General features: G+C 34.3%; 1 protein-coding gene across 1 annotated transcript; it reads left to right on the forward strand.

Moving 5' to 3' along the window:
* Positions 1–244: 244 nt before the first annotated feature.
* Positions 245–23504, forward strand: LOC138691135 (uncharacterized). The gene is made up of 12 exons (XM_069812871.1): positions 245–359; positions 4047–4191; positions 4467–4534; positions 5376–5461; positions 6436–6621; positions 7916–8030; positions 8848–8905; positions 9745–9883; positions 14065–14200; positions 17950–18105; positions 19538–19695; positions 23180–23504. Exons 2-12 carry the CDS (start codon positions 4086–4088, stop codon positions 23352–23354), a joined length of 1383 nt encoding a protein of 460 aa, XP_069668972.1. The 5' UTR covers positions 245–359; positions 4047–4085; the 3' UTR covers positions 23355–23504.
* Positions 23505–23587: the final 83 nt, after the last annotated feature.

The raw sequence follows: 23587 nt of genomic DNA on the forward strand, positions 1-23587 counted from the left end.
GTAGTTCGATAGTAGAATCGTTACAAAGAATCAAGCAATCAATATCGGCCGTCAACGGTATCACGCAAAGCGTAAAATTACACTGCGTGTATGTCACCCTAATCAGTTATTAAGCTATTAGCTACTTACTGAAGCCAATCTATAAGCTTCTTTATCACTCAAAATGAGACTATAGGTAATTGATTATGCTAAAAAAATTGCTATTGTTTGTCGAGAAGATTTGCAGGAGCCAATCAAATATGCCTGAGTAATCATATACAGATTTAAACCCAGTATAAGATGTTCAATTAATATAAATACAAGAGACCTATCTCAATTTTCAGAGAACGAGAAAGTAGCCGAATTTATACAGGACAAAAGTAAGTCTCACAATACATCTCTTCAATTCTCTACTTTTTCAATCGTACTAATTGATCTGTCGTAAACGTGCTTCATTCATAAAATATATTACATTTTTAAAAACAGCATTATATTCTCCACAGAATAATTTCAATATTTAATTAAATGTGATTAGGGAAGCTTAGTTTTAGGATAAACATTATTAACAAAGTCAGGGAGAATTAAAGTAGTAGTTTGTAATGTTTTTGCTTGGGTTTTGCGTTTTTATACTCAGGTAAGCATTCAGTATTAGTTTTTCTTCGTATACGTACATTATTACTAGAATGGAAATTATATTTCTCTTCTTGTTTTCTTTTCCTTGAAGCAGTAATTAGGAGAGGGAGAGACCGATTTATCAGCGAAGTGATATCTCCATATTTTTATTACATGTATTCGCGGGGATGTTCTGACGACTTCGTTAGAATTAGCTTCCTCACACAGGTGTTTCGTCACTTGTCAGCATCGGACAGATTTAGGGCCACCTTGAGCGGGGTTTTCGTATAGAGACTCGATGAAGCATAAAATTCTAAAGCCGGAGTTAGACTGGACCCGTGGGAAAGATACTGCCAAGCTTGGGTTTTCCAAAGAACGGGTATTCTTGTGAGATATACAAACTAATTTGAGGTTATGGGAAATCCAAAGTCTAAATTTAGAGATGACATATTTCGCGCCCAATAAGAAGAGATCTTGGTCCAGCTTATGAGGTCACTTTGGACCAATAGGGAATAGATTTTAGGCCAGTTAGTGACGTAGTTTTTAACCAATAGAATAGGTAGTTTTAGCGTAGGATAGGTTTTTATAAATAAGGGTGACGGGGAGCGGAGATGACGACTACTATTCCGCTTCGGAGCGGAGATCATCAAAACAATTTTACATCGTGTCGGCGGCCCTACATACAGGGCAGAATAACTACTTCGTTTGGTGTCGACAGGACTACTATTTCGCTTCGTGTCATAGTGTACTGGACAGAGTATTGAATTTGTAGTATCGGATAGAGCTTATTCAGAGCCGCCATAGAGTCGATACGGAAGTGCGACCAACGATTGAATTATATGTCAGCCGGAAATACATATTCTAGGGTTTACCAAGTGGATACGACAATAAACTTATAGTTTTGAAGTGTACGCTGCCTTTTATTTAAGTAGCCGGCTTGGTATTATTCCCGACATCAACCTACACCACAACCGTACCTCGGTTACCCTGAGTGAATCTCACGCAACACCGATACCACCCTCATCTTATAAACGCTCATATATTCTGAGCCACTGCTTCTTATAGACGTGTTTATCTGTGCATGACGTCACATGCTTGAAGTTATTAAACAGAGAGGATGGTTAAATTTGAATTTATTTTCCTAACTGATTATGATTTTCACCTTTGTTGTACAAATATTGTTGCTGCAACAACTTAAATTCGAAGTAAGTTTTGAAAAAAAAATTGGAGACCAAATTTTAAAAAATAGCAGAATAGAGCCTATAACATTTTCAAAAATGGCATTATACTCTCTACAGAATAATTTCGATTTCAAATTAAATGTGATTAGGGAAGCTTAATTCAAGGATTAACATTGAATAAAGTTAGGAGAACTGATGACGTTTGTAACGTTTTTGCTTGGGTTTTGCGTTTTTATACTCAAGTACGTATTCAGTATTAGTTTTTCTTCATATAGGTACATTATTACTAGAATGGAAATTACATTTCTCTTCTTGTTTTCTTCTCCTATAAACACTCATATATTCTATGCCACTACTCCTATAGACGAGTTTATCTGTGCACAACGCACACGCTTGAAGTTATTAAGCAGAGAGGTTAAATTTGAATTTGTTTCCTAATTGATGTATGATTTTCATTTCTGTGTATAGAAATGTCGTTGCTGCAACAACTTAAAATCGAGATAAGTTTTGAAAAAAATTGGGGACAAAATTTAAAAAATAGCAGGATACAGTCTTTCTTCATAAAATGTATAGAATGTTCAAAAGTGACATTATATTCTCCACAGAATAACTTAAATTTTAAATGAAAAGTGATTAGGGAACCTGAATTCAATGTTTAACGTTGAATAAAGTTAGGGAGAGTTGATGTAGATGTTTCTAATGTTTTTTTCTTGGGTTTCGCGTTGTTTGTAGCCACGTACGAATTCAGTATTAGTCTTTCTTCGTATGGGTACATTATTAATAGATTGGGAATTATATTTCTCTTCATGTTTTCTTTTCCTATAAAGCCTCGTATATTCTGCGCGAATGCTTCCTGTAGACATGTTTATCTGTGCATGACATCACACGCTTTAAGTTATTATTGGCAGAGGATGGTTAAATTTTGAATTTTTTTTTCCTAATTACTCTATGATTTTCATTTTGTGTGTACAAATATCATTGCTACAACTCAACTTCGAGATGATAAAAAGAAATTGGGGACCAAATTAAAAAAATGCAGGATACAGTAATTCATTGAAATGGATGTATCTCAGCCATTTGTAAAGATAAATTCAAAATTTCTACAAAATTTCACTGCTGAAAGCACGTTCTTTAAAATGTTCATAGCAGAATTTCGGTACTGGTTTTCAAAATTTTAAAATAAAAAATTATATTTTAAGAATTTACTTTAGAAGTAGGTCTACTTGTACTTTTTATAGAAATATGGAAGCATATTTTTTCTCAAATGCAACAAAATAACATACTTCTATTACAGAGAAACATTTCCTTAGTGGATAAAGCATCAGCACGTAGAGCTGAAAACCCGGGTTCAAATCCCGGCGCCGGAGAGAATTTTTCTCCGTTCCATTACTCTTTCATCATATTTCCTAATAGTCTTAAATAATGTGTGTACCAAATACCACGTATGTAGCTTTAACAGTTCTTCAGAACAATTATAATTTTCTGTACAAAATAAAGCAAAAAATTACAGTTATGGGAAATGACAATCAAAGTTTAGTGTTGTTTAAAAAACCTGTGAAGTAGAGCTTTAAAAATAAAAATGGCGTCCTAATTTTAACATTCACCTTTAATATTGACTAATACCTGCTTCACTTATAACTGACGTTAATATACAGTATTAGAAATTGTATGTATCTGATGATGTTGCAAATGCGACGAAAATGTTTATGCAAATCATAAAATATGTAATATAAAATAATTTATCTCTTGAATATTGTGTGATAAGTCACTGACTGAAAACATAAACATTCATTGATATCTTTCAGAGATTGTTTAACTTTCATTATCGAGACGAGACTTTAACATATTCACAGAATAACTTTAAAAATATTTAAATTTGAACTGTAGGGTATTCACTGGAACATTTCTTTACTCTGTGGCTGCTACCACAATTAATTGGTCGGCCTATTTTAGACATCCTGTATAAATAGTTTAATAATTATATTTTAGGCATATTTGTATCTATCCCATACCTATATCTTACAAGATATTCACCTTTTAACTTAATCATACAAAAAGATTTTGATGCGTTTGTGCTTCTTTAAAAATTACATGATTCTGATGTAGTTGCATTTGCAACTAAACGACTGACATAAATATAAAACAAATATCAAAATACTAATGACATCTACTCCAAAGCAAGAAGAGACGTGTATTATTTTCTCCCCTGTTGTAATAGTTGTTTCAAATTTACATTGATGTTATATACTGTATTGTACGGTATTGCTTCAACAGGCAGACCTCATAGAAAGGTGGCATTGATCCTTGTATAAAATGAAGAACCAACTTATTGTCATCTACATCGCTGTCTTGCTGCTTGCAGTAAATGCAGCATCCCTTAAGAAGGCGGAAGCAGTAAAGAAAGTTATACCTAAGCTGGGTAAGTACCTATTCCGTACGATGAACACATGGCAACAATATTATATTTCCGTCAAATAGCAGCAGCAGTAGTAGTAGTGTCCCATGACATCATTGATGGCAATACTATTACTATGGACAATTTAATAACTTGCTTTAATGCATGTAAACTTAGTATCAATATGATCAGAAACTTACATGAATGGCTATAGAGGGGAAAGTTTTTTTGACGTCCACTGAATTAAAAATGATTGGCGTCTATAATTCTCAATTACTGACACAGATAGTTTGTTTCAGTCGTGGCCGATGAGCTGTCATCTATACTGAAGAATGCAGAAAAGTCCTTTGCCTCTCGAGTCATTCAGGTATGAACAGAGTTTAGGATCATTCAAAAGTAGCTTAAAAGTTTAATGAGTTATAAATATTATAATAGTTCAGGTAAAAAAAAAAAACGAAAACAAAACAAACATCAGTGTGTTGGGCAAAGACTTCGGTTTTTCATTTTTTTTTTTTTATTTATTTTTTTTTTTTGCATAGTTACAATTTTGTTCATTAAAAGATTAATAACTTTATTACTAATGATAAACTAATTTTGAAGTTTGAAGCCAAGGTTCTATCACTAAATGTTAGTGGGACACAGGTAGTCCAATGCTATTACGAAAGAAATAGGAATTTTCCCAAAAATTTTACAACACTTAACAATTTAATTGAAGACTGAAGTGATTAAGTTTTTTTGTTTAATATTTTTAATTATTTAACTAATAATGACCAAATTTTTCAAGCATCTGTTATTATTATTGTTATTATTATTATTATTATTATCATCATCATCATCATCATTATCATCTTTATCATCATTATTTAGAATCTGACACAAATGCATGTTTGCCAAAAGACACAAAATAACTTACGAATTTTTTCCCGCTCAACAAAGAAGCTAATGTGTACTTGTAGTCTATGAACAATGAATTGTAGGGAAAATTCAATTTTTACTTTAAAAATAAACAGTATCTTGCATATGACACATGAATTTAATCCCGATTGAATGAATAGTTAGCCCTAACCTTCGAAATGCCGTAATTTCTTTTAATACATCCGAACATAATTCAAGAACTTCGTAACAAATATCTTCCTTTTTAGTATTTATAATTAATGACCGCTATCTTCTATCACTCATAATTCAATTTGTTTTTTTCTTACACACAGGGTGTGAAGCAGAGCCGTGTCAGCCCAAGCTCTGTAGATCTGCAGCTTGAAAACATCTACTTTCACGTCACCGATGATATTGCAATGTAAGTATTCTATTTTGTGACGTTATATTTCCTTTCACAATTTAGAAATATCACGACGAATCAGATATAAGATATAAGCCTAAATACGAGTATTGCAATCAGACATTAAAGACACACGGGCCAGCTGTAGTGAAATCAAGTAGCTGAAATTTCGCACGGGAAAAATCAGACTTCTAACCACAGATATTCTTCAATATTTACTAGTCTGCGTGCGTTTTCTATTATATTAGGTTGATATATAAATTCGCAGCTCTTTTGTTTGTCATCACAACACTGCGTTGTTAGGAGATATGTTTACCGTTTGTCATTTGTTAATTTGAATGTTGTGCTTGTAAATACGCCTTGAATTTTGCGAATTCCAAGAAACTTCGTGTTATATGTGGACTAAAAAGATGGAGTGTCACGTGGAAAAAAATAAACTCCCGACATATCGATAGTGTCGAACAGCAACCTCATAAAATATGTAAAAAAATAATAATGAAATGAGATTTCACTTTATCCCTATAAAAATACTTCCGAAACTTCTAAAAACCCTGATGCACAGGGTGTCTGTGAAATGCTTCAAAATCATTTGTGAGACAGAAAACAATTTAAAATTATCACATACACAAGATTTGTCTAAAACCGAACTATTTCAGAAAAACAACGTTTGTCCCTCAACGTGAGGTACGTTAGAATACGTTCGAAATTCTATAAAAATGTTTATGTCCAATCACCTAGCCCAGGTGTGAACGGGAGATTCCCGAAAACATGGCGATTCTACCAAGGACAATTGTGAATGTTAAAAATATCTGAAACAAGAATTAGAGGGAGAACTGAAATACTAGGGATATATTTCGTCATAGCATTGTTTTCCACCAAAAAGTCACAGGATTTGAGGGAAACTGAAACTAGGAACTCTTGGTTAGAAATATAAACTGGCTGAGCTAAGGCTGGTACTATGCAAATCTGTGATTTTGATTGTTAAATTTCAGGCAACTTTCTAACACGAAGTTGGTGAACGTGCCAGCTATTGATGTGAGTGACCTGAAACCAAACCTAGAGTTCCTCAACATGGCATTGGACCTCAGTCTGGGCTCTCTGAAAGTCGAGGGCTCCTACGAAGTTTCCAGCAAAGCTACCATTGCCATCATTCCTGTTACTAACGTCGGAACGTTCAGGTAAGATAATGCCTTATCTTTACAAACTATAGTCTCGTGCTTGGTTGTACGCAAAGGGCCCTGCTACCCGAAGGTAGAAGGGTGGTCCACTGCTTTCGGTCTATTACGTTTAGTTACTCCAGTAGTGGTACAAAGCATATGAATGGTGGTAGTAGTAGTAACTTGAATAGTAGAAATATTAGTTATAACAAATTAAGTCTTCTCTAGAATATGCCATTAGGAAAGTCCAGGATAACAGAGAGGGTTTGGAATTGAACGGATTACATCAGCTGCTTGTCTATGCGGATGACGTGAATATGTTAGGAGAAAATCCACAAACGATTAGGGAAAACACGGGAATTTTACTTGAAGCAAGTAAAGACATAGGTTTAGAAGTAAATCCCGAAAAAAAAACAGAGTATATGATTATGTCTCGTGACCAGAACATAGTACGAAATAGAAATATATAAATTGGAAATTTATTGTCTTAAAACCTGGAAAAATTCGAATACCTTGGAGCAAGAGTAACAAATATAAATGACACTCGGGAGGAAACTAAACGCAGAATAAATATGGGGAAATGCGTGTTATTATTCGGTTGAGAAGCTTTTGGCATCCAGTCTGATCTCAAAAAAGCTGAAAGTTAGAATTTATAAAACAGTTACATTATCGGGTTCTGTGTGGTCGTGAAACTTGGACTCTTAACTTTGAGAGATGAAGAGGTTAAGAGTATTGGAGAATAAGGTGCTTAGGGAAATATCTGGGGCTAAGAGGGATGAAGTTACAGAATAATGGAGAAAGTTACACAACGTAGAACTGCACGCATTGTATTCTTCACCTGACATAATTTTGAACTTTAAATCCAGACGTTTGAGGTGGGCAGGGCATGTAGCACCTATGGGCGAATCCAGAAATACATATAGAGTGTTAGTTGGGGGGGCGAAGGGAAAAAGATCTTTGGGGGGGGGGCTGAGACGTAGATGGGAGAATAATATTAAAATGGATTTGAGGGAGTTGGGATATGATGATAGGAAATGGATTAATCTTGTTAAGGATAGGGACCAATGGCGGGCTTATGCGAGGGCGGCAATGAACCTACGGATTCTTTAACAGCCATTTGTAAGATATTACAGTATTATTATTATTATTATTATTATTATTATTATTATTATTATTATTATAGTAATCTATGTTGTAGTTTAAAATTTCCGGCTTGTTAAACTCGGAACGAAACTGAACCCCCATTTCTTCCTATACAGTACCATAATTATACCTACTTACTACACAGACTGTATTTGAACTTTGCATGTTGCAGCCTCCAGTTCGAAGACATAAAAGTGGCAGGAAAAGTCGGTCTGTCAATAGTGGAGGATTCTTTCCAGTCAGTCAACTACGACGTCCAGTACGAACTTGTGAACCCCAGCGTTACGGTAAGACTGTCCTGGCACCAATAACATTAATAATACAGCCAAATAATACATACAGCGTATTTTTAATTCGTTATTATATAAAGTGACTAATGCCACTGTTTTTCTCATTTATGAAGTACATTAGTTGAATAATGATATTATCTTTTCAAGATAAAATTAATCATAACAATATTTTCTATTCCACAAATAATTTTCTTCAGTAAATAACAATAAACGCTCGTGGAAATGGGGTTCTGTCGAGCAGTGCTCTTCTGTGTAGTATTTTGATTTAGTTAGAAATTATGTCGAAATCAGGAGCTGAACGAAAGAAAGCGTGCAAATGAACCGCTGAAAACTGAGCCAAAAATGAAAAAGAGTAGACTGAAAAGAGTGAGAGAATGCAGGGCAAGTAAAAAGGCATATTTTAAACTCTCTTATACACTTTAGTTACAAAGTGTCAAAGATGTAGTGAATTTCCCTATACTACCAAGGTAAATGCTTGATCCAACTGGTGTCAGTGATTTATAAACAAATTATAGTTCATCATAATATTATTACTTTTAATTAGTTAAAAGTGCTCCTCATATATTGCTTGTCAAGCAATTTATAAGCAATAATGTGTCTCATTTTCCAAAACCTACCTTAGCTTTCGTAAACCAATTATTTCATTTTCAAACTCCGAAGAATTGAGTGTAAAACTGTTAAATTTAATCCTAATTTATCGCCTCTCAGTGTACGAATATTTAAAAAGATTACTGCAGATTACAAGTTATTATTATTATTATTATTATTATTATTATTATTATTATTATTATTAATTCCAATACTCTATTTCTAGGTGAAATACCAATCTAAGGATGGAGAAGTTTCCAGTGGCTCAGATTCGGAAATCAAAGGTAATATTTCTGAACATAAAATGTATACGCAACATTGTAATAACACTAGAGCTACTTGAGTAGTTAAAACTAAGAGGTTTAACTCTTATGATCCAAAGTGTATCATCATGTAAGTTCGTCAGTTTGGCTTTGAAGTATGAAAGTCGCTAGCTGTGTTTCGATGGCAATGATGGGGAAAAAAAACTGGTTACAAGTTTTGCCAATCTGACAATTTTAAACAGACACTATGAATACCCATTATTTACAACATTTGCCAGTTTTATAGTATATATTTTCATTATTGAAGTATAAAATCGTATTTTATATAGGCCATTCAGAATTGTAGTAGGAGAAAAAGCAGCAATATTAGCCACCTTTGTTAAGCTGGTCATTTAGATGTTAGCAATCCTGCTTGTTTGAATATTAAATACATAGTCCGTTGTTGTGAACAGAAATGTGTCGTCAATTGTTTTCAGTTCAATGCTCAACAATTACATTCAGTTATACGTAAGAGAATTATCCTTCATACTCATTTCAACATGGTTATAATCTTCTCATTAATTGAGAGTCACGGATATTCTCAATGACTTTCACAGTAAGATTGATAAATGCGATTTCGAATTTTGAACTACATTTTCTTAGGTTAGGTTGTAATAAAATGGCGGTATTACTCTTTAGCAAATGGAAAACAAATGAATACAATGCTGTCGAGATAAATGCATGTGCTACTATGTTCCTTGCAGCATTCAGATTTTATTTTTTAATTTTTCACACTAGCACCACGTGTAATGTATAGGCTAATTCAGTCCACGATATTTTTGAACAGCCAAATTATTCATAAACGTATATATTACTTTCAGACGTAGTGATCACAGAACATCTCAAACGTGAACTTCGCTATGTACTGAATGGTTACATTAAGAAACAACTAGACGAGATCCTAACAGACATGTCCGTCGACGAGCTCATTGGAAACACCAGAATGGCACAAACTTACAGGTAACAATGTTAACGATCTTTTTACTCACTTTCTTCTCTTTTTCTTCTTCTTCTCTTCGAAATCGCGATTTGGAATAGAAACGCCCGTTCCCAATTCAGAATGTTTTTTCTTTCCTTGTACTACGCATTTCTCCAGTAATTTAAACCATCAATTTCCTTAGTCGATCTACTCGTATACTTTTATTAAAAAAACAGGGATACTTGAGCGGTGTTACTGCAAAACTTACATTCTCCACTATTGGGTAAAATGAATATTTGACGTATTCTTGTTCAATATTCTGATCTGCATGTGAATAAAGTATAATTCGACCTGTGCAACAAAAATTACATTCACCTATATTAAATATTATAGACTATTAACTAGTTCTGACGAAAGTTGGATGTAATTCAAAACTAATATTCTCCACTGTAAATCTAGTTATAAAAGTCACATACTCCTCAGCTAATAAGTTTCCACTAGATTACAGGGCGATTATTTTGTTTCGTTCAGCTCATAATTCCGGCATATCTTCTGGTATAAAGCGTTTTAACAATGTCATTTTATTCACTTTTTTTCTACAGTATAGTAGGTCTAATGTTAAAACTTTACACATAATTTTTGTAAATCTATGGAAAACCGCAACCAAAATTGGGAGAATGCGACTTTTGCAACCAAAATTTGGAGAAGGTGACTTTTGCAACCGAAATTTGAAAAATGCGACTTTTGCTACCGAAGTTTGAAAAATGTGACTTTTGCAACTAAGATTTGAAAAACTTGACTTTCGCACTTAATCGATTTGGAAAATGTTACTTTTGAACGAACGAGAGCGTGAAGTGAAAGAAAGCGTGAAATGAATAGTGCATTGGTAAGACAGCGAGTATGCAAGACAAAGAAAAAGGCATTTTACAACCATTCTTCCGCAGTTCAGTTACAAAGTATAAACGATCTAGTGAATGTCCCTCCACTGCCAACAATCAACGAACAATGAACTGATCCAACTGGTGTGAGAGTTGAGTGATTCAGAATTAAATCGTAATTCACCATATAGAGAATTTAAATAAAATAAAATTTTCATTAAATATTTGAAAATTAATTTATAAAAAATAATAAACTTGCCTTAGAATGGATGAAAGAGGGAGGAGAATTTAAAACGTTCGCTAAAACGTATCCCTGCAAGGAAGTTTGGGGCTGAGAAAATATGAATATGTGAGCTCCAAGCCCGTTGGCCACTTTTCTCACTCCGAATTTCGCTGTTACATTGAAGGAACTCTGGAGAATTTTGAGGGAGAAAATCGAAAATGGTCGTAACCTAAAAGCTACGCCATAAAAGGGGGAGAGGGGAGAGAAACGTGTAAGCAGCATCGGGGGAAGAAACAACGGAAGATGTAAACTTGCACATTGAAATGTGTATTTTTTATATTTTATTTTAGCTAGTTGCCATGGTAGTGTTGACTTCGCGGTCCGCAACTCCTGTCTTCTTGCATTTTCGTTGCAATTTTTGTTATATATTTTACCCTGTGGTTGTCATATAAGATGTTTTCACGTCAGAAAACCAACCAGAAAATTATCGCATATAGGATTCGAACTCACTCCCTAATCTAGCCCTGCAGCACGAGGTCCGATCGCTAACCCTTAGAAAAATCCAATGGTTTGTAAGGAGCGTTGGAAGGGTTGCGTGTTACCGTAATAAAACGATATGCAGGACAAAAATAATACCTAGAGGAAGAAACTGAGGCGGCTCAGAAATAAGAAGCTGTGGTTTTGCATGTTGCTCCTAAGCTTTGTGCGCGTGGAATGCCAACATTCTTGAGAAGCCCCGTGTCTTGGGAACAGTAGGCATGCAATAAAGCACACTTTCCGGTCACCTGTTAAACTTAAAGACTCCCCCACACGGGTCTGTTGGTGTTTCATGAATGTACACTTACAAAAGGAGGCCAAGCTTTTCGGATCAACAATTTTGATGACGCTGTTCCAAATTAAATTATAAAAACGGGATGAATAACATCTTGGACATTTTTTTCCTATAACTGTTTACTGTATTCCAGACATTGGCTTACTGTTTATACTTCTAATGGAACATTTTATAAAAGCGCCATAAAATAATTTAACTACAGTACCGACGCTGTTATTTCCGGCGTGACTCCGCCTCTTTGCTTACGTCTTAGAAAGTGAAGGCTCTATAAAATCTAGGTAGGTAATATCCTTCGCCATTTTTTGTTCTTACGTTCCCGAGCTACCATACGAGGAATCTATTTGCCACACCGTTAAACATTATCATGTCGTAGCGCCTATGATAATAAATCAAACGCAATGTAATTCAGCAAATAATTGAGCGGCAAATAACGTCTTCGTGTGCTTTCTGCGAACGCCAACGAAAGAGCTAAAATGGCGACGATTATATTAAGTATTTATCGAGCCTTAAGAAATGAATCAGCGAATCACAAGACGCACACGTTTAAATGTAGCCGACCTGCAACGCGATTGGCTGCCGGAAATTAGAGCGACGGGACTTTTTTTAAATTATTTAGCAAATTGAATATAAAACTAAATAAAATATGATAAGAAATTACATACTCATTTCAAATTTCAACTTTGTAGATGAAAATTGTATACTTGAAAAGGCGGATAAACGAAATAATTTCCTTTCTTACTGCAGTTTCACTAAGAGATTTGCAACATACCTCATTCTTGCATTTAGGTGACAGTATCTGCAGGATATAGGACGAAGGTGATGATAAAACTAGAAACGATAGAAACTAGGCCTATAAAATGAAAAATAAATATTACTTAATATAAGGAATGGTACGTGGGTGGGACGACAGTAGGATGAAGAAGAATAAAGGGCATAAGGTCTGCTGATGATATGGCGCTGTTAGCAGAAGAAGAGACGATACTAAGGGATATGTTAGGTATCCCCGTAACATGCCATGAAGGCACTTGGGGTGCATGGAGGTAGAGCCCCATGCTTTCCATGACCTCGGCATTAGAATGAGGTGGTGTGGTCGGCACCACGCTCTGACCGCCTTTTACCCCCGGGAAAGACCCGGTACTCAATTTTATAGGAGGCTGAGTGAACCTCGGGGCCGTTCTGAAAGTTTGGCAACGAGAAAAAATCCTGTCGAACCCCGGACCTTCCAGTCCGTAGTCAGCTGCTCTACCAACTGAGCTACCCGGCCGCCCAAGGGATATGTTACTAAAGCTAAATGACAGCTGTAAACAGTATGGAATGAACATAAATGCCAACAAGACGAAGACCATGGTTATCGGAAGAAAAATAAAGAAGGTAAACTTTCGAATTCAAAATGAGGCAGTAGAACAAGTTGACAGCTTCAAATACTTGAGGGGTACTATAAGTAGTAACATGAGCTGCTGCCAGGAAGTCAAAAGGAGGATAGTAATGACCAAGGAAGCTTTTAATAGAAAAAGGAGCATCTTCTGCTGACCTCTGGAAAAAGAACTAAGGAAGATACTAGTGAAGTGCTTGATGTAGGATGTGACATTGTATGAGGCAGAAACATGGACATTACGAAGAAGTGAAGAGAAGCGACTAGAAGCATTTGAAATGTGGATATGGAGAAGAATGGAACGTGTGAAGTTGACAGACAGAATAAGAAATGAAACTGTGTTGCAAAGAGTGGGTGAAGAAAGAATGATGGTGAAACTTATGAGGAAGAGGAAAGGGAATTGGTTGGATCATTGACTGAGAAGAAACTGTCTACTGAAGGATGCACTGGAAGAAATGGTGAACGGGAGAAGAGTTCGAGGCAGAAGGCAATATTAGATGATAGACGACATTAAGACTAAGAGGAAGGCGGAAATTAGGAAAGATTGGAGAATGTTGGGTTTGCAGTGAAAGACCTCCCATTTGGCAAAACACTATGTATGTACAAGGAATGGTTTGATGATATACATGATGAAATTGATGAAGCACGAAAGAAAACATGATATTATAAGAAAGAAGAAAGTAGAAGTGTTAAAATGATAAAGATTGTTATTATTATTATTATTATTATTATTATTATTATTATTATTATTATTATTATTATTGTTATATTTTGCTTGAATTGTCGTCAAAAAGTAAAATATGGTTGGATTCTAATTATTCTTTTAATTCTAAAGTATGTATATTTCATTATAATAGGCTATAATCCAGAATAAAACCGATTCTGATATAAGCCTATACGTTTCCTTTCCTTTCCAGAGAACACGCTAGGCAGATGAGGGTGATTGCCAATGACTACGTGGACCAGCTCTTGATCAACGTTGATGAATATGTTATACAAAACCACTTCGAGCAGTTGGCCATCCCCAACGTCGAAGCCAGCTTCTCTAAAGAGGTACGTGCCCCATTTCTCTTCGTTTGAGTCTTAAAACACATTTTATTAGATTTGAAATTTTCGAGAAATACCTTCTACATAAAAAATCAAGTTCAAATGGATTTCCATTATTACTAGACTGGGAATTATTTCTTTTCCTACAAAGTCTCATACATTCTGCGCGACTTCTGCCTATAGACACGTCTATCTGTGCGGACGTCACACACTTGAAATTGTTAAGATTACTATGTCATGCACTCAGCATAGTAATTGAAGGGCTTAGTGGAAGAAGGGGGTATCCCTCAATAGTATGTTTTTGAGATATTTAGCATTTTGTTAGATTCTCTGTAACTCAAGGAAAATAATAAGAATCACAAAGTCTTTTGGGTAATGTGTTAGGTAGGTATTGAACTAACTTTCTGCAAATGTAGAGCATAATATCTTGATTATTATTGTTATTGTAGGAAAATTTCACTTATGATATACCATATTTTACAAGAAAGAAAAAAACAAACTTTGAAAGGTATTAATCAAAAGACACTTAAATAAGATTCGTTTGTCTGTTGAGTCAACTGTCCGAAGACAGGTCTGAACCTCATAAGTGATACCAACAAGGCACCACTTATGAGGCAACGAGACCAGGAGGTAATGAGTTATGATCATTGTTTTCTACTTCACATCCATTATCTGATTTCAAATTTAAATAAAAGTTGTGATGAATTGGAGGTATGAACTTTAATATGGACAGTATGTCAGGACGCTAAGCAGCTTTGATGAGCATTCCATCGGGGTGCTTTGGTTTCATAACTGTGCTTGCTATACAGGGTGTTAAAAATATCCAATATTTTAGGAGGTGCAAGTATGCATCAAAACAAGAAAATAATGTCTAATAAACATCGGTCCTACAACACATACTTTCTGAACACTTCTTCATAGGAGGTGACTAATCTAATGTCCACTCATCGCAATGCATTTCTCTGCCCTTTGGAGTAAGGAATCACGCACTCTTTGAAATTGACCTGATTCCTTTATGTGTCCCCATAACAAAAGTCTAGGAGATTTAGGTTTGGGGGAACGAGCAGGCCAAGGTGTGAGGCTTCCCCGACCATTGCAGTGGTGTGTGTCATCGTGTATGAACCACTTCTGTGTCCCCATAACCAAAAGTCTAGGGGATTTAGGTTTGGGGAACGAGCAGGCCAATGTGTGAGGCTTCCCCGACCATTGCAGTGGTCTTGAAATGTCAACGTCAGGTGTTCACGCACATTGTGGTGAAAATGTGCTGGTGCGCCATCGTGTATGAACCACATCTGTAGTCCTGCTGACATGACACATTCTCCAGCAAGGCAGGCAATACGTTAATAAGAAAGTCCTAAAAGTCTCTGTGGTAGCACATATGGCCCTATTAATCTTTCACCAAGAACGCCTGCCCATACGTTGATTGAGAATGGGTGCTGATGCCTCGTTTCTTCAACTGCATGGGAATTTTCATCAGCCCACACATGCTGATTATGAAAATTCACAACACCATCTCTGCTGAACCCTGCTCATATCTGCAACCAGACTTTTGTTTTCAGTATTCCTTGCGACGTATCATTATTCCATGCCAGGGGTGTCAACTACGGTATGATTATCTGGCAGTCTGCTGTATTGTAAGGCAGAGAAATGCATTGCCATGAATGGACGTCACATTGAGCACCTCTTATGAACAAGTGTGTGTTGTAGGACCCATGTTTATTAGACATTATTTTCTTATTTTCATGCATACTATCACCTCCTAAAATAGTGGATACTTTTTAACATCCTGTATTTGGTGGCTTTTCTTCTCCTGTATGTTAGTGAACACTTTAGCAGACATTACTTTATCTGTGCGTGTAATATATTCTTGTCCACTGTTTCGTGCCTTCTGTCTGCTGAGGTCTTTCCATTTTATGGATTTCTTTTCCTCTTTTTGCTATTATTTGTCTTATTTTCACCATTTCGTCACTTACAAAAACATTGGTACGGTCAACATCCGCCATGTTGCTTGGAAACTTATTGTATCAAAGCAGTATTCTCCCATTGGTCAGTTAGGTAAACAGCTGGCCAATCAGAACCAAGGTTTCAAGGAACTGTGGGATACCTCCTTATTCCATTCAGAATTTTGATACAACTTACAAAGCCCTTTTCATATGTTCATATTTACTTTAAAATGGGACTATCCCTTACTTAAATAGCACATTAAACTAACAGTAGATGGACTCACCTTTCATAATATGGACTTAGTTCATTTTTTATCAAAATGTGGGATACCCCCTTATTCCACTAACCCCTTCAATTGTGTAAGTCAAACAAAAATCGCCCTAACTCCTAAAAACAGTTGGATCAAAACATTTTTGAAAAGGTTACATTTATTAATATACAGGGTGTCCCATAATTCTACAACCATATCCAAATCTCTGAAATGTTGTTTATTCTTCTTTACAGGTACTTCTGAAGCCTGAATGATGTCACTAAATGAAATGAATGCATTCGAGTGATTCTGTTTTTTTGGGAGCCGCAGTCACAGAGAATTTGCTCTCGAATTTAACCGATTGCACACAGAATGAGTTCCAATTACACGCAGTTCCTTGGGAAAACTCAAAGTTTGAACATTTGTTAACGTACCGTGATCCACTGCGTGGTTTGTCTATCGCTTCTTTTGGAATGTTTAATTAGCTTTCCCCATAAATTGTGTGTAATCGGCGCCCGTTCTGGGTACATTCGATTAAATTCCAGGGCAACTTCCCTGTGACTGCAGCTGCCAACAAACAGAATCTCTTGAATGTCATTCCTCTTCATTTATCGATATCAGACAGACTTCAAAAGTACCTGTAAAGAAGAAGAAACAGTATTTCAGATAACTGTCCTATGGTTATAGACGTAAGGGACATCCTGTATTCACTCGCAATATGTCTGAGCCATATCTAAAGTTTATCCGTAGCTAGAGGTTGAAGTCTGTAACATTCGGAGAAGTATTACAATATGTTACTGTTTAAACCAGTGGTTCCTAAATTTATTATAGACCAATATTTTCGCCATAGCAACGAGATTCAAACTTTCCTATAGGAGAAATTTTTACTTATCAAAAAATTTATGCAATATTCAAAATTAAAAACAAATCTATTTAAATGACGATCGTCCAAAAATATAGTATACAATTCACTTGCGTTAAGTGCGTAACAGAATTTCAGAAAATTAAAAAAAAACTAGGCTTCGCCTCCTTTTTCCAGACTGTTTTCCCGATTCTGTTCTAATGCACTTACCACACTTCTTTCACAATATACTATAATAACACACGGAGGCTGTAGACAACCGAATTATTGTACCAACAGAACAAACGCCAATGCGCTTCTGACATTACTGCAACATAAAAAAATAAAAATCCTCCTGAGGGAAGAAAAAATTACTCTATCCAGAATACTCGCGAACCCCCAGAATAAAGTTCGATGACCCCACTTTGAAAAGCACTGGTTTAAAACAATGTACAGTTTTATTTTTGAAATAAAATGAGCACACTTTCTGAGCTGATCAGTTTTTTTTCTTTCATTACATATAACATATTTCTATAAAATATGTCATAGATGTTAAATTATTAGCATGTAAAGACAGAGTCTGCATCAGTGTTGCGTGAAAATTTGTCAGTTTCATTCTAGTGACCATCAATAACAAAAAATATTCAACATTAAAACAGAAAAATAATGTGATCCAACTTTCATCACAAGTCAATATGTGCAAATGTTTCTTCCGTACAGATTCTGTGGGTAACATGGCACGGAGAATTCTACACTCGTGATGGCTACGCTAGGAATCTGGGCACACTGAAGAGGACAGCTGATATCAGTTTGGATTTCAACGACGAAACTGGTGAGATTGTCGTCTTTGGAAGCCTGGGACTCAACGAACTTGGTGTAAGTTAACGCTTTCCTTCTTTTTTTACTTGGCTATTTAGCAACGCTGTATCAACTGCTGAGTTATTCAGCGTCGATAGAATTGGCGAGATGAGGCCGAGAATACGCCATAGATAGACTTGCCAAAGATGGGAAGTTCTATTCGTATTTAAATGGCCAAGTCAATTAACACAATCTCGCGTTTTAGGTCATAACTAGAAAAAGATTAGAGACATTTAAACATCTTTTCCAAAGAAGTATTGAGTGAGAAAAGTCAATTCAATGTGACTTCTGAATATGTCTATGCCTCCTCAAAGTCATCACTATTAAATTAAATTTAACGTTTCTAGATCAACCGTAATAAAACAATTGAAAACAATATTATCGTGATATTATGGAGAGCTTTGACTAAATTTTTTTAACTCACTAGAGTTTTAAAATTATTATTATTATTATTATTATTATTATTATTATTATTAGTATTACTACTAATATTATTATACGACACAACAGGTTTATGCACTTTTCAGTATATGCTGTACAAACTTGGTCTCTATGGGTTTGTTGGTTCTGAAGTTCTTGGCATTTATTATTAATTATAAGTCGATATAAAAAGTTCCTTGCATAACAGTTTTAATCTGACTGAGCTAAGATATTTATTTATTTATTTATTTAGTTATTTATTTATTTATTTGGTTATTTATTTATCTATCTATTTATCTGTCTATTTATTTATTTATTTATTTATTTATTTATTTATTTATTCTGGTGTAGTTAAGGCCATCAGGCCTTCTCTTCCACAACACCAGAAATACAAATACACCAATAGAAATAAAAAAATACACTATAAACAAAGTAAAGACACACAAAAATATACACAGGTTGCAGTCACACAAACTTTTAATGGGTGAATAACTACCATAATTGTATCCTTACTAACCAACTAACATAAACAAGGAACTTGCAATTTTAATCTAGAGTAAAAAAAAACACAGCAACCAACACTTCTAGCAATATCTAAAAAGCATTAAATAAGAAAAAAAATTTCAATTTAATTTTGAATTGTGATAAAGTCCGGCAGTCCTTGACGTCATTAGGTAACGAAGTCCAGAGGCGAGGTATTTCTACAGTATAGGAGTATATAAAGTCGTTCTGTAATGAGGGGTAGAAAAAGTGCTTGATCCCGGTTTCGAAGAGTTGTAAGAAATTGAAAGCGCGATAAGAAACATATAATATATTATCACATATTATGTATAAACAAAAGTTGTTCTAGGTTTTGATACAGTATGTATTATTTTACAGCCCGAAAATGTTTAAATTTTCATTTTTTATTTAAAAGTTGCATTATGCATAATACAACCTATTAAAATTTACATAGAGCGTTCAGGTCCAGGTCGATTTCTGCGCAGGAAATAGGATTTCCATCCGTTTCAATTTATTTCGTTGCTTTCAGCTTGGCTACGGCTACTACAGCGCAAAATTCATGGACATCGGACCAACTGGGACAGTGGGGGCAACCGTAGGACAGAACTCCTTGTTCCTCAAAGTAGGCCTCATCCTTGCAGACGAACCGGTCATCTCCCTTCAGGACTTCCACATCGAGTACGCCAAGTAAGTGTCCAATTTACATATTTCTACAGGGTGTTCAAGAAAACGAGCTGTAAGATTTCGCTACGCTTCTCTTTGATTATTATTGTTATTGTTATTATTATTATTATTATTATTATTATTATTATTATTATTATTATTAACTGAATCAATAAACTGTGTAATGATTAGGCTAATTATTTTATATATTGTCTAAGGCATCAACTCATAAAATAATACAAATGTTTCCTCAGAGCCTTAAAATACATTAAAATATTTGTGTAGGAAGTAAAATTTATATACTGTATATAATATAAATATATAAATCTCAATATGGGAGTGAGAAGGCACAAAATTAAAATTAAGTTAAACTGTGTGTCTTGTAAATGTTGTACAAGTATTTAGACTTTCTTCTTAAAAGATTTCATGAAATTTCATTTTTTCTATTTAAATACATTGCATCGATTTTATAATAAATGTGAATTATGTTCACGAAAGTTGTAATCTGAACACGATATAATTTTTCATAATTAATACATTTCAAAATGCACGTTTTTCTGGAAAATTATTCAAAACATAGCAAAATAGTATTCTTTGCTCGGTATTCTTATAAATACAGTAATGTATAGATCATTATAAGTGTTTTCTTTCAGTTATAATTTTGTTTTCTTGGCTATCTCTCTTTCTATTAATACCTTAGCTTCTCACATGTTCCAATTTGAAAATTATTTCACTTCTTTGCAATTAAGTTAATTCTACTGCCATCATTTTCCTTTTTAAAAACCTGCACTGAATACTCATATTTCCCTTTCAAATCTAAATACAGTCCCCGAAATGAGCCACTGCGCATGCCACGCCCGCATTCACAAGATAGCGAGTAATCTATTGAAATTGTTGTAGTTTCGACTGCTGACGTAGCCCATTTCGAAAGCCATTAGAAAATAAGCCGGTAAAATTCATGTTCTGGGAATAATAAGTTAATTAAATAGTAAAATATCGCTGCAATTGAAAAGTATTGGGAATAAATTTGATTAAGCAACAAAAAAAGTTTCCTTCCCAGGCAGGATTCGAACCACGAAAGTCTTAGTTACCAGTCTATCACTCTATGGACTGAACAAGGCCACTACTGTATATTACTGTATTTGTAATGTAATATCTACTGTGTACTTATATCCAATGTTTTTTATGTCGTTTGTATGAAATGTAATATGTCAGTTTTGTGATAAATATGTATGTAATTTCTATGTAATATATTTTTGTATGTCATCTGTCTGTAATTTTTTTTGTAGTATGATTCTTTTTCTGTCGTGTGTACATTAGCTATGCACAAGTAATATGTCTGTTCTTATGCAATATGTTTGTTTTTATGTCTGTTTAATTACTGTTTAACATTCTTTATTATTATTATTATTATTATTATTATTATTATTATTATATTAAATATGTACTTCTTTTGACATCGTGGCTCTAGACAAGACTAATAGTAAAGGCTTTATTCTGGACCCAACTGTTAGATTTGAGATGAGCCAGACCCAACCATCTGAGGTCAACAAAGAGAAACAACAAATTTATGAGCCTACTATTCCGTATTTTCGAGAAAAATATCAGATGGAAGGCACCTGGGAAGTACATGGTTTAATGATCGGAGCGAGAGGCAACATCCCACGATCAACTGTAAACACTATCAAAACATTTGGAATCCATGACATCATTCCAAAAATAATTACTTCAAGCATTAAAGGGTCTGTGGCGATTCTGAAAAATCCCCCCCTTTTCCATTCGTTAGTGTGTGATTGTTAAAATATATGTACAAATTTATTATTTCTTAAATTTAAGCTCCTAGTTCACATTTCAATTTGACTCATCTACTTTACTGTAATCGTTACTATTCTTATATATGTATTATTCTGTGTTTTTGGCAACCCAGGATGCCTGGGCAGCTATCTCTTGGAAATGAATTATGTATATATATATATATATATACATATATATATGTTTTACATATATATATATATATGTAATTTTATGTAATACGTCTGGTTTTATATTATATATATATATGTGTTTGTGTGTAATATATTCTACATAATGTACTTAGATATGAAGACATTATTACAAAAACAGCTCTAGTCATTTTTAATGAAATTGAATTAAGGACATATTTGATAATATTTTAAATGTTTATAGACTCCAAAAATGACCCATGTCAAGTGCAATAACCACAATGATAAACACCAGTTGTACGGAAACAGCTGACATGTGTTGCTCTATTTATTTTTATTTATTTATTTATTTATTTATTTATTTATTTATTTATTTATTTATTTATTTATTTATTTATTTATTCTGGTGTAGTTAAGGCCATCAGGCCTTCTCTTCCACAACACCAGGAATACAAATACAATAATATAAATAAACAGAAATAAATACACTATAATATACAAAGTAAAGCTGCTCAAGAAATAAAGAGAGAGAAAAAAAACACTATAAACAAAGTAAAGCCACACAAAAATATACAGGTTGCAGTCACACAAACTTTATTGTTCTCCTGAAAAATATCAATTTTGACAAGGGTTGTTTTTGTAATAATGTCTTCATATGTGCTTGCATGTGATATAATTGTCTGTCTGTTATAAATTATAAGTATTCATCAGTAACATTTGTGTACTTATTTGTATCTGAAATGTATTTAATTATAACCCTAATATACAGAGTTGTGAAAATTATTAGAATAATCTTAATTTTAAAGGTTTTTAATAGTTCCTTCACAAATATTCATTGAATTGATGAATATTGGTATATTATATTACTATACTGATGTAGGATATATTTACTACTAGCAATGCCGGAAAGCATTGTTGTACATTGGTATTTTTCTTATTTTACAATTGTTATGGGAATTCAGAAATTATTATATTATGTTGGCGGAATTGGAAACATCAAAAATTAATTAATAAATGCTTTAAACAAATTGTTCTTTGCGTTTACAGTGTTGTGAAGGTTCAAATGAACGTATACATCTGTTTTGTGCATATAATTTTTTATGTTTCCAATTCCGCCAACATAATATAATAATTTCTGAATTCCCATAACAATTGTAAAATAAGAAAAATACCAATCTACAACAATGCTTTTCGGCATTGTTAGTAGTAAATATATCCTACATCAGTGTAGTAATATATACCAATATTCATCAATTCAATTAATATTTGTGAAGGAACTATTAAAAAGCCTTTAAAATTAAGATTATTCTAATAATTTTCACACCTCTGTACCTTATGGTAAAATAGGGTTCGATAAATTTGGATATTCAAAAAAAAAAAAAAAACATCGCTAATGTGCGAAAACCAGCTCAACATTATTATTATTATTATTATTATTATTATTATTATTATTATTATTACTACTATAACTCACTAACCCAAAATTCTGCACTCAGAGTTCTGGTGGCGATATGTTTAGTATAGTTACAGTATTGTGTATGACAGGGTTGCTTGTTTGCACACAGGGGCATCAGCATCGAGATAACAGGGCTCGGCATCCTTGATTGGCTGGTGTCCAGCATTGCAACCTGGGTGGTTGGCTTGTTCAACGAACAAATTGTCGGCTCCTTGGACGGAATGCTCAAGGAGTACGTGCTGGGAATGTTGCCGAGCGTTGACGCCAATAACTACTTCGGCTAGACCGCGCAACGCACAACTGCGAACCTGAGCCCGTTGTAAAATAAACGCACAAAATGAAGCTGGCTGACTATTTTTGTATTAAGCTCTCATGTACTGTAGCTATGTTAATTTTGTACTTGACAGATCATTAAACGCACAGATGTTACAGAAGTAGAATTTGATTACCTTAAACACGAAACCATCCCGATTGAAGAATATTGATTACAACCGGTTTACATTCCAACGGTCAGAGA

The sequence above is a fragment of the Periplaneta americana genome, chromosome 16, assembly GCF_040183065.1.
Source record: "Periplaneta americana isolate PAMFEO1 chromosome 16, P.americana_PAMFEO1_priV1, whole genome shotgun sequence".
Taxonomy (NCBI): Eukaryota; Metazoa; Arthropoda; class Insecta; order Blattodea; family Blattidae; genus Periplaneta; species Periplaneta americana.

Coding starts and splice junctions, on each gene's coding strand:
- LOC138691135 (XM_069812871.1), top strand. CDS start 4,086: ATGAAGAACCAACTTATTGTCATCTACATCGCTGTCTTGCTGCTTGCA. Junction 5,462..6,435: donor GTCACCGATGATATTGCAAT/GTAAGTATTCTA, acceptor GTTAAATTTCAG/GCAACTTTCTAACACGAAGT. Junction 18,106..19,537: donor TGGGACTCAACGAACTTGGT/GTAAGTTAACGC, acceptor CGTTGCTTTCAG/CTTGGCTACGGCTACTACAG.